At 36.9% G+C, this 12,844-nt stretch overlaps 1 protein-coding gene across 1 annotated transcript in view; it reads right to left on the bottom strand.

Annotated features, from left to right (window-relative positions):
• MAP3K2 (mitogen-activated protein kinase kinase kinase 2) overlaps positions 1-2,855 on the bottom strand; it is a 41,174-nt gene extending 38,319 nt beyond the window's left edge. Inside the window, exons 1-2 of the mRNA XM_065413369.1 lie at positions 2,782-2,855; positions 457-570 (exon numbers count right to left, since the gene is read on the bottom strand). Of these exons, the coding sequence (XP_065269441.1) occupies positions 457-570; positions 2,782-2,808 (141 nt within the window). The 5' untranslated portion in view covers positions 2,809-2,855. The remainder of the gene's footprint in view (positions 1-456; positions 571-2,781) is intronic.
• Between the last annotated feature and the right edge of the window lie 9,989 nt (positions 2,856-12,844).

The following is a 12,844-nucleotide window of genomic DNA, read 5'->3' as shown; positions in this document are numbered from 1 at the left end:
TACTATATCTCTCCACTGTTACCATTTGTTGGGACAGATGCATTTGAACACTTATTTTTATTTAAAGAAAATTTGAAATTAAATTTAAAAAGGTTTAAATAGTTTCAAATACTGCACTAGCCTCTGAAATTGCACGCCAATGTTGGCGATTTTACACATTTTCCTATTCTAAAAAATAGATCTTTTGCTGATGTATGAAAAACCCACACAAAGAGGGTAACTCGAATAAGTTAACTCTCCAAGGGAACACAGTGAAACTGACCAAATATGAAATGTTACATGCATAAAGTAAACGAACTGAACAAACAGAAAAACATTCTCTCTAATCTCGGAGTAATCTTAGATGTTACTTGTAACAATAATAGATAAATATTTCACACAGAAGTGTAATTTTTAAGTAGGCAGTGTCCCGTTGAACTCTTTAATCTAGACATTAATAAATATACTAATTTGTACCTGTGAATTTCCATGTATTACAAGCAATATCTTGAGGCTCTTCATGTGAACACTACGATCTAGCAGTTCGACAGCTTTGTCCAAATCATCCTGTGTGGTTAACGGAATCACCAGCTACAGGGAAAGAGAGGAAAAAATTAGTCTTAATAAGGGACACAAAAATAGTAGTGTTGGTATAAACCCGATACTGTATGTGACTAAGGACCCCCCAAATTTTTTTTTGTAAATCAATTAACATAAAATATTATGATGATGCAGCATTGAGACGGCTCAGTCAGGCACTGAAGAGAATCAGGAAATAATATTAAATTTGAATCACAATTTTAACTTTGCCTTCTAGTCTGTAAAGCATTATGAAGCAGGCATTCATTACAAAGTAACAGCCATTTCAAAATATACAATGTAACATTTTCTGCAACTTTAGATACATGTGTAGCATCTTCTAGTATATTTTCTTCCTTCTCCCACTCAGAAGTATAATAAATCACTGTACCTTTCCCCCCACAGAGCTCATATAACTTCTTTTCTACATCATTATGTATTTTGTCATCTCTCATAATATACATTCAAAATACAATTTTTAAAAACAGTAATGTTGTTTATACACATTCACCAATGACTTATCTATTAAGTAATTACATTATTCAAGGAAGGGTGCCAGACAGGAACATTCCTACATGGGATAAATACAGGCCTCACTAGGAAGGCATGAACTGAATTTATTATTTGCCTAGGCCAGGGTCACAAATTGCCAACTAAAATCCACTTAAATTATAATTAACATTTTTTTAAACCATAACCAGATTTTAATCAAATTGGAATGGAAATATCTCCTGTTTATATAAAGAAACTGCAAAATACTGGTCTATATCAATGGATTTTCCCTGCCCACAAGTAACTATTGTAATGAAATTTGAGGAATGAAACATTTTGCAAATTTGGTTCTCTAGCAATCAATTAACCTCCATGTTACCCAAAGAAAAACACAATCAAACGGGGTGTGTGTGTGTGTGGGGGGGCATTTTAGACTAAAACCAGAAACTAAGCGATTAATTAGTATTTGTATTCTGTTAGTACCTAAAACCCATAATCAGGGATTGGGACATCATCATAATGGTCACTGTAGAGATATAAAGTACAGTAAAGACTGTCCTATCATAGAATCATAGAAGCTCAGGGTTGGAAGGGACCTCAGGAGGTCATCTAGTCCAACCCCCTGCTCAAAGCAGGACCAGCTCCAACTAAATCATCCCAGCCAGGGCTTTGTCAAGCCGGGCCTTAAAAACCTCTAAGGATGGAGATTCCACCACCTCCCTAGGTAACCCATTCCAGTGCTTCACCACCCTCCTAGTGAAATACCTAGTTCTACCTCAAAGATCTTAATTATGATACAACAAGTGGACAAAACCAAACAAATGGTTAGGGAAGAAAAGGTAAACAGTAGTTTCTAATATTTATTAGCTTAACAGTGGTAGGTTGTTTCTAACACACTTCTCCTTTCTCATTTTAACTCAAGAGGAACAAGAGGAGCAGAAAATTCATTCATATGCCCAGAGGCAGATTACCCTATTGTGGGGCCCTGGGCCAGAGCAAGTGGGGGCCCCTCCCCATCCCTTCCGCCTCTGCTCCCTCTGCTGCCCCCCGCCCCCGCGCTCCTACCAGCAGGAGAGCCGGGCGGGTGGGCAGAGCGGGTTGCGGTGCAAGGGCACCCGTTTTTCTGAGGCCCCCCAGTTGGCTGTGCTGCCTAGAGGAACTAGGAGGAAGAAAACAATTAAGTCCAAAAATGAGACAGAAGGTCTGGCTCTTTACTCAAATGTCCCAATACTAATAATAGTATTTTACACTTACATAATATTAATTTTTAGATCTCAAAGCACTTTACGGTGAGGGTAAATATCATCCACATTTTACAAAAAGGAAGGGACAAAGAGATTAAATGAGTTGCCCAAAGTCACATAGCAGGTCAGTGACAAAGCTGGGAATAAAAATCAAATTCACACTCACACCCCCACCCCCTTCCCCAGTCTGGTGTCCCATCCATCAGAGCATGCTGCCTCCCTACAAAATCTTGGGCTGTGCCCTCTGCCTTATCCCTGTTTAGACAAATCCCATTCACCTGACGGAATGGTGCAGCGGAGAACCCTGCAAACTCATGGCAGAAGTGACTAACCTTGGCCCTTCTGCAGCTTTTTATGCAGGAGGCCATCAGGAGGCCTTCAGTCATTATGAAAATACGTTGGATTTCAGTCTTGAAATGTTCAGCTGTCAAAACCATTAATACATTAAAATATGAGAAACTGAGGATTCAGGAAGGCAGAATATTACCTCATTATTGCTGTAATGCAAGTCCATAGGCTGTCCAAAAGCAACTTTAGCTTTAGATGCAAGATCTTCTAGTTTGACAGGCCTGGGAAATTGTAGAATCCTGTAACACAAAAAATATTTGTTGGAGAATTTTTTCACTAATTTGAAAGGATCATTGTTTATTAATGAATTACCCATGAGTAATCTTATAACCGGAAAAAGAAGAAACAGTTTACAAAATATTTGCTGCCTTAATATGCAGAATAAATTTTAAAAAGCATCTTTTGCAGTCAAAATTAAAGGAACACTCAGTTAGTAGGCATAAAATTAGGTCCTGCTAGCTGTGCTTTAGTAACTTGCATATTGCTTCATTCTGGTGAGCGCACACGGCATTAAATATTCCAGAATCCTGCTCCAAGTATTCCAGAATGGAGGATTCTTGTAAATTTCAATAACTTCTGTTTAACAGAACTAAGTAGAACAGTGGAGGCAGCTATCACTGAGGCTTGATCTGCACAACATACTTACTTCGGTATAATTACGCCACTCAGGGATGTGAAAAATCCACACCCCAAACGAAGTAGTTATACCGACTTTAACACACACACACACAAACACACACACACACGTACATGTGTAGACAGAGCTATGACGGCAGGATAGCTTCTCCCACTGACATAGCTACCGCCTCTTGCAGAGGTGGAGTTAAGCCAATGAGAGAGCTCTCGTCCATTGGCTTTGAGCATCTTCACCAGATGTGCCGATGTAAATTTGTAGTGTAGACCTGCCCTAAGAAAAACAGGATGTAGGCTAGTAATGGGTTGACCAGCAGAAGAGTTAGAATTCTAGGGGTAGACAACCTATGGTACGCGTGCCAAAGGCAGCACACGAGCTGATTTTCAGTGGCACTCACACTGCTCGGGGCCTGGCCACCGGTCCAGGGGCTCTGCATTTCAATTTAATTTTAAATGAAGCTTCTTAAACATTTTAAAAACCTTATTTACTTTACATACAACAATAGTTTAATTATATATTATAGACTTATAGAAAGAGACCTTCTAAAAATGTATTACTGGCACGCGAAATCTTAAATTAGAGTGAATAAATGAAGACTCAGCACACCACTTCTGAAAGGCTGCCGACCCCTGAATTACATCAATATTACCACCTTCATTTTAACTAGCTAACAAATTTTCTAAAATCAGGAGGAGAGCTTAAAAATACCATCCACCCACCCCCATTTTTGAAAGATATGATGTAGTTAAATTTCTGAGACCCTCAACACTGACAGTGTTTCTTTACGTAAAATTCCCTTAAAATTTTCTAAAATGTGGGTTATAAACTCAAATTAAAGATTTCCTATTAGCTGAATGCCACCAAAACTAAAAGATCCTAAATATGTGTCACTCTCAGAGCTTCCATTATGTACAAATATCTCTCAAATAGAGGCTATTAAATTATTTCAGCAGAAAGGCCATATAACAGACTTTTGCTTCATCTCTATTCTAAGTTACCGAGGCAGATAATAACCACAAATCCTGAAGAGAAATTCCACTTGAATTTTATGGATATTACACTGGAAAATTAACAATGGCTAATGGTCCCTTTTATCTGGGTCTTCATTAACCAACATACCAGTAAGAACATTGTTTTCTTGGGGAAAGGAGAACAGAAGCTAGGTCATTAAGAAAAGTCTCTTTCCTTTCTCACCTTAGTCAATTGTGCATTCAGCAAGCTTGGAACTTTGCTTACTAGAAGACTTTGGCTATCAGTTTAGAATGCCATATATATTATCTTAGGAACTCATGAATAGCTTCGGACTCCTCCTTTCTGCCTCCTATTTTACAACAATGTAGAAGCACCATTCAAAATATTTATTTATTGCATAACCCTATGTCCACTGTGCCACACCATCCTGATATCTTTGGAGCTACATGTTCTTACACAGAACATCAGAGCTCAACCTGCATATTGGACTTGGTCTGTCCAGTATCACCTGTTTGCAGTTGTAGCTATGTTGGTCCCAGGATATTAGAGGCACAAGGTGGGTGAGTTAACATTTTTTTTATTGGCCCCACTGCTGTTGGGGCAAGCTTGCCTCTTTCACCAACAGAAGTGGGTCCAATAAAAAAATGTTAACTCACCCACCTTGTGCCTCCAATATCACCTGGGCATTAGCTCCAAATCACTTCTATCTGGCCTGAAATACTCTTATTTTTAAAGGCAGCTATAAGGATGTATTTTGCATTACATAAAACACTCTTCCATGAATGATGTGCTAATACATTTCAATTACAATTTCAGACACAGACAGTGAAGTCTGGTAATTGCCACTAAGAGTACTTCTATTTTCTAGCCATTTTAAAAGGTGGCCACGCTGCATTCTGATTAGCATGGAAGAACTTGCATTGATAGATTTTACAGGCCACTAACGACTGGTAACCAGTAGCACAGGCTTTAGTGTAATTTTGGTTTTGTTTTTTAAAAAGGAAAAGAGAACTGTTGCATTTGCTATTGTTAAAAATGGGGTTCTCTATCATCATTATTATTGGTTACATAGTACTGAGCGTGCTTGGTGTTTCATGCCCACCAATATGAAGATAAAGGTCCTTGCTCGGAAGAGTTTACAATTTACACAATGAATACGATCAGAATTTTTTAGGTCTTTTTTTAATTTGAGTTAATGTTCAATAGTTTAATTTGTGATCACTACTCTGTAGGAAGGTCTACTGGAAGAAGCATATTGGCAGGAAGTACTTGGAGAAGAAAAATGAGGCATGTCAAACCAGTTGAGAAACAGAGTTCCAAGCAAATGAGATGCATGAAGGAGAGTGGGAGACCTCCACATAGGGGAGATGGAGTCATACATCTTAGCTTTAATTATGCTTTTTAAGCTTTTGAATATCTCACTCTCTGCCCCCAACACGAAGTTATATTTGAACTGAAGTTTCAGTAGAAACCAATCAGAACAGCCCAGTTACAAATCTCAGAAGACTTTCCTATAGCAGAATTTCCAGTTAGGATTTTCCCACAAAATCACAGTCAGTACAGAAAGGGCAAATCAAAATGTTTCCTTTTCTTACTAATGTAGGGCTTGATCCTGCAACCACTTATTCATATGAGCATAAGTCCCAGTGACTTCATTCATGTGAATAAAGTTATTCATGAGAGAGCATTTAAAGAATCAGGTCCATTCTTTGGAATTTACATCTAAGTAAATCATATTTGACAATTCTGTTTAAATTATACATTTCTATTTTCTGCTTATTTGTGCTGACTATTCTACTTCTCTTAAGCCATGTATGTACATCAATTTCTATCAAGTACTTTTAATGGTTTCTTTGGGACACTAGCAGAGAAATAGCAATAAAATTCATAAACTAGCAACAGAAATGCATTAAAATAGTTTATCTTTTCCTGTCTTACCTTTTTTCACCTCGGTGTTCGAATTTGACTCTAACATCATTCTGTAATGAAAGAGAAATTATATATATTTTAAAAAAGGCCATTATAAATTATTAGTTGGTGACAAATTCTTATTCAGAAAACCATAAAAATACATTTAACATTCTCAGACATTTGGTTTAATCTTTAGAGGGCCCATAAGGTTTAATTACACTCTTTTCTTGCTTACTGAACATTTTGGCAGAAACTAACAGATAAGTGGAAGACTATTTCTTCTGCTAAGGTATCAGATATAAGAAGTCCGGAAATCCATGAGGATCAAAAGGATGGTTTTGATCTAAACTAAATATTTGTGTGAGAAAAAAAAACATACGTTGGCCAGGAACGGTGAACCACAGCCACTGGGAGCTGCGGGGGGCCGTGCCTGTGGACAGTCAACGTAAACAAAATGTCTCGCGGACCGCCAGCAGATTACCCTGATGGGTCGTGTGCCGAAGGTTGCTGACCCCCGATTTACATTTAGCTGTATTAAAATGCATATAATTTGTTTGTGCCCACTTTACCAAACGCTCCGAATCAGTGACCTTTACTCTTCCTTATTTACTGCTCCCCAATTTTTGTGTCATTTGTAAACCATCAGTGATGCTTTTAGGTCTTCTTCCAGATAATTAACAGAAATATTAAAATAACTGAGAACAGGACCTTGCGGGACCCCAGTAGAAACACACCAGCTCAATGATTCCCAATTCAGTTACCTTTTCAGACTGATCAGTTATCTAGTTTTTAATTCATTTAATGTGTGCCATTTTTATTTTAGATCTTTCTAGTTTTTTAATCAAAATGTCATGCGGTACCAAGTCAAACACCTCACAGAACTCTAAGGATATTATACCAACACTATTAGCTGTATCAATCTTAATTGATTTTTTTTAATGAGATTACAAGTTAGTTTAACAGGATCTATTTTCCCTAAACCCATGTGATTTGCATTAATTAGATTATCCTCCTTTAATTAGTTATTAAAGGAGTCCCATATCAGCCACTCCATTATCTTGCCCAGGATCAATGTCAGTCAGATAAGCCTATAATTTGCCTGGGTCATCCCATTTACCCTTTTTAAAAATTGGCACAACTTTATCTTTCTTCCAGTCTTCTGGAACTTCCCCAGTGCTCCAAGACTTATTGAAATTCAACATTAATGGTCCAGTCAGCTCCTCAGCAAGCTCTTTTAAAATTCTTGGATGCCTGATATTTGGGCATGTTGATTTAAAAATGGCCAACTTTCCATTCCACTAATATCTCTGGAGGATGTTAAAGGGTGTTATCACCATATGATGAGACCATATCATCTGTTTTTCCCCAAATACAGAACAGAAATATTTATTGAACCACATCCGCTTTTTCTGCATTATTATTGATAATTCTACCATTTCCATCTAGTAATGGACCAATACTACTGTCAGGATTCTTTTTGTTCCTAATATATTTTTAAAAACTTGTTTTATATCTTAATATATGCACACACTTTACAGCTGCCTTCACTTCCCCTCTAAACCAGGTCAGTTTTTTTAACCACTAGAGACTTCTTCCTTGATTATGACTCTCTGGGCGGCTAGTAAGGTGTTAAATTATTCACAATTATCATTCACATTTTTTCTGATTAAATTCTTCCTCCCAGCTGATTTGGCTGATAATTGTTTTCAGCTTTGTGAAAGCACCTGTTAAAGCACCAAGTACACATATTACTGGTTTGGACTTTATTCTGCTTGCATATTATGATACAAGCTTGTATCTAAGCTACCATTAATTTTTAGTTTTGTAATCAGTTCCTCTTTATCTGTTAGGACAAGGTCTAAGAAAGAATTATCCCCATATTGGCTGCAACACTTTTTGAGTTCGGAAACTGTCATCTATAATGTTTAGGAATTCCAAGGCTGTTTTAATACGGGCAGCATGAGAACTCCAGCATATCACTCAAACTGAAGTTCCCCATGATCACACAGTTCTTTTCCGTACACATTGTAAATAGGTACATACGGAGGTTGTCATCCTGGTCCCTAGTGTGATTGGGAGGACTATAGCAGACACCAACTAGTACCCCATCTTGTGCTTTATCTGTTAGGATATTGATCCATAAGCATTCAAGATCATTTTCTTCCAAGTTATCAGTGACTCCGAAACAGATAATGCCATTTATGACAGAGTGCCACTCCTCCTCCCTTTTTGCCCGCTGAATCCTTCCTAAATCGGTATTATCATTTTAACATTCCAATTGTGTGAATCAACCCATCAGGTTTCAGTAATACCAACAACATCAAATTTATGCTCATAAACGGAGAATTCCAATCACAATTCCTCGTTTATTACAAGTGGAATATCTAAGGCTTTTAAGCCACCAATAAGGAATGATCCCCCCTTCTTCCAAATACTGAAGATAAAATAGACTAATACACAAATACATGTAAAAATTCAAATGTCTTGATAGACCACCAATTCAGGGCGCAATCCAATAAACAGCCATTTAATTCCATGGGATTATCATCATGAGCAATGCTATTCACATGCCCTTATACAGAATGTGACCTACTGTACGAAGGCGAAAAACTGTGGCTTTTTGCTTCTTTATGAATATTCAGGGCTTCTGTGAACTTATTTTTCAAAATAAATATAAAATTTGAACATTATGACTAAAAACTCCTCCCCCAACCCAATTGTTCAGCTTTATCAATTCTCTTTTGGAATATCACAATCTCCACTAGTTCTTCAGCTGCCCATACAGTCTCTGGGGAAAAACACAGTTCACAAGATCTGGTATTTCGAATAAATGGAAAAAAAATCTTTCATACCTTCTCTATGTATTTCCCCCACTGCAAACATCCTTTAATATGACAGTTTAAATACCTGGATAGTCCAATTCAGTTGTATATGACTAAATTCACAGTAAAGAAACAATTCAAAGAAGGGATGGAGCAAACTTTGCTTTTAAAATAAAAATCCTAAAACAAGTCAGCAAAAAAGACTGTGATCCAAACTAAAGTGTGATCTTGACAATTAGTGTAACTCTCTGATTATTGACTTTAAAAAAATCAATTAGGGAGTAGGAAGTGGATGCTTTACTTTACCAGATACATTTAGTGTGCATGTGTTTAGAATGTGTCCTGAAACACTACTCTTCATTTTTGTAACTAATTTCAAAAATATGCAGCATCCACAGGAGATTAGAATCACTCATTTAACACTGACTTTAGTTTTGCAATTGGAAAATTATAGAAGTCACAGTATGATATACATTGTTCATTGTGTTAGACAAGAATGCTGAAAATTACCTGTTTTTTGGGTGAAGATGATTTTGGTTTTCCTGTTTCTTGTACTGGCAATGCAGGACGACTAGCCTTATGAAGAACAGCCAAATCCTGCATGATTGAATTCAAAGCTTGCTGCTCGATTGAATTCAAAGACTGATCATCTGTTTAAAAAAAAAAAAATAGGACATTTAGAAGTTCAAATCATTGTTTCACTTGAAAGCTGCATTTCAAAATTGACTAGGAAAATAAACATGTTTCCTAAAAACTTAAGAAAAGGCACACATTCATCACGATTAGCTTAATAAAAAATAAAAGATGCTGTGGCTAGCATGTTGCAATTACAAACATATTCTTCATTTAATTTGTTTCCAGGAAGTAACATCATAAGCAGGGCTTAAGGAAATAAACAACTTTTATTGTTAAAGTACTTAAATTTTAATTTTTTTCAAAAATTTAAAGCAGCTTCCCAACAAATTAGGACTGACAATTCAATTCACCTTGATACAACTGCAGACTATAACTAGGAAAAAGGGTTTCAAAGCCTGTTTCATGTGAAAGTCTTAGAAAAATGTGAGAGAAAAAAATTAGATCTTCAACTTGTAAAGATGCACTATTATGGTAGTCCTTGTTTGTAGCACAGAAAGACCAAAGTTAAGGATTTACTCTGGGTATCATTCTTCCCCAGCCTAAACCAGTAGAACTCAGGGACATTGAAAAAGCAATGCATTGGAACTCTAATTAGAAGAGACCTTTGCTACTGAACACTTGCTGATTGCTCTCAATGTAGTTTTTACATTAGGTTCACTCTTCCAGCACTGCAACTGCAGCATTCTAAGGCAAAGGGGGGCAAGCAAGGATTCAAAGACAAAAGAGGTAACCTCAGTATGTTTGAGGGAAGGGACAGTTAGAAGCCAGTCTGGCTGGCAATGGAGCAATTAGTGAACCTATTGTAAAAACTACATTGAGAGCAATCAGCAAGTGTTCAGTAGCAAAGGTCTCTTCTAATTAGAGGTGTCCAAAAGTCAGAATTAGTCCTACAGCCACATTAAGATGGACAAACATTGGACAGTAAAGTGTTTGGCGGTTTTGAGGGGTGGTTGGGAAACGTACCCTTCATTACTTCAACTCCACACCACAGGGGTTGCTCCTATGTACACTGGCCTGTAGTTTACTCCAAATGTGTCCAAGGATAAATCTACACTTGAAGGTGAAAGGAAAGAAATAATATCCCACTACTCGCGCACAAAAAATATTAAACGGTGATATAATGAAGAACTCCTCAGCTAGCTTCAGGACAAATTCTACTGCAAAGTTCATGTAGATAGGTGGTGAAGAGCTCCCACTAGAATCTAGAGAACTGCTTAAATGGATTATGTATGCACATGACTTTATATTCCATAGGACTAAAGCCATTTGCACAGCAGGGAAAGCCTGGGAGAGAACGGTTATTCATAGATTCATAGATTCTAGGACTGGAAGGGACCTCGAGAGGTCATCGAGTCCAGTCCCCTGCCCGCATGGCAGGACCAAATACTGTCTAGACCATCCCTGATAGACATTTATCTAACCTACTCTTAAATATCTCCAGAGATGGAGATTCCACAATATATAGTTACATATATTAAAACTTAGTTCTTCTTGGAAACGTATTTTAATTGTGCATAACCCTCCTTTGAGGACAATACAAAGTCAAACAACTGTATAAATGACCCCATCAGTCCTTCAAAAGGTGAAACACCTGAGTTTCTAATGTTTTAATAGAATGCCATTCACTGTAGTCAGCCCTGTAGAAGAACTCTATTAGGTTATCAAAGTTAAATATTAATGGCTGCATTGGTCCTATGCATAAATGAACGCCAGGTTCAAAGATTCAATTTTATGATCCTTGACAAGCATTCTTGTGAAATGCAATTTTGTTATAATGTTAATTTTGCAGAAGTAGGAAGCAAGCAAGAATAACGTGCTCTCATTTGAAGAGGTGTCAGAGCTAAGTCAGATGTCACCGACAAATATGAATGGTGATTCCTCAGCTACAGGATTTGCAACTGATACTGTTCATTTATGCCAACAGCACCTTACACAAGGAAAGGAAGATCTGTGGATAACAGTGATTCCATGTTCATCTAGCTAACTTCTCTCTTCTTTAAAATAACTTGTACTGGGATTTACAGCAGCTCAATATTTCACTGTCACGGTCCTTTTAGCTGTAGTTTATGCTGAACACTAAAAAATGGTTGAAAAGAATAAAATACAAACTTGTATAATGCATAAACGACTGTTTAATGTAAACAGTAAATATAATCCAGATTTTTATTTTTTTAAATTATCCAAAGACCTTTGGCCATGAATGCCTAAAATTAGTTAGACAAGGGAGGTAAGGTAATATCTTTTATTGGACCAATTTCTGTTGGTGGAAGGGACACATTTTTGAGATTCACAGAGCTCTAAATAAACATTAATTATCTATTCTTGCTCATTGATCAAACTGAACTCAAAAATAAAAAACAAGTTATGGTAAATTCATTTAAAGATAAAAACACTGGCAAGTTCAAAAATACCATTTCCTGTCTTTAGTACTGCAAGAACAGTCATAAAATATTGATAACAGTACCATATGAGTGCAGTAACACCACAATTGTAAAGGTCTGCACACAACCGAAGATATTAAAAATGTAGCTATCATTAGCCAATAGCAGTAATGAGCTACCCAAGAGTTTGTGTGGGATGAAGGATGATGATTCGATACATTCAAATAATTTAAATCTAGTTTACAGTCTTTATACCAAAACAGCTACACCTAGAGGAGCCTTCCATTCCTAGAATTAGGAACATTCTAAATCATATTTAAAATGAAAGAAATTAATAAACTCCCACTTTTCAAGGAAGCGTCTCTCCCTCGTTTTTGTTAGTAATCACCGATGGATAATACTTCTGCACTAATAATATTTTTCTATTTGCATCACTACAATTTAACAAGAACAGGAGTACTTGTGGCACCTTAGAGACTAACAAATTTATTAGAGCATAAGCTTTTGTGGGCTACAACCCACAATTTAACAAGGCCATTCCTGGACATCACTACTCCAAACAATTCAAGTATCAGGCTTCCCAAAATGTATCTGTTTTAAAAGAGAGGAATGCATGTATGCCACACAGAAAGAAGAGCGAGACCAAGCAATCTCTCCTGAACACTCCATTTCTTACAATAGACCAACATATAAAGGAAAACTTTGAGACTTATTTTAATCCTGAATTTCTAATAAACCCATTTCCATGGTTCTCCCTGGGTACAACTATGTTTATCTTAATGGGACACTGTCAAAATAAGTAGGTCAAAAGTTTTACTTGGAACTAACCAATAGTGAAAATCTGCA

Source organism: Emys orbicularis, chromosome 11 (genome assembly GCF_028017835.1).
Source record: "Emys orbicularis isolate rEmyOrb1 chromosome 11, rEmyOrb1.hap1, whole genome shotgun sequence".
Lineage (NCBI taxonomy): Eukaryota > Metazoa > Chordata > Testudines > Emydidae > Emys > Emys orbicularis.
The sequence above is the reverse complement of the archived record's forward strand: the minus strand, read 5'-3'. Positions and strand labels throughout refer to the sequence as shown.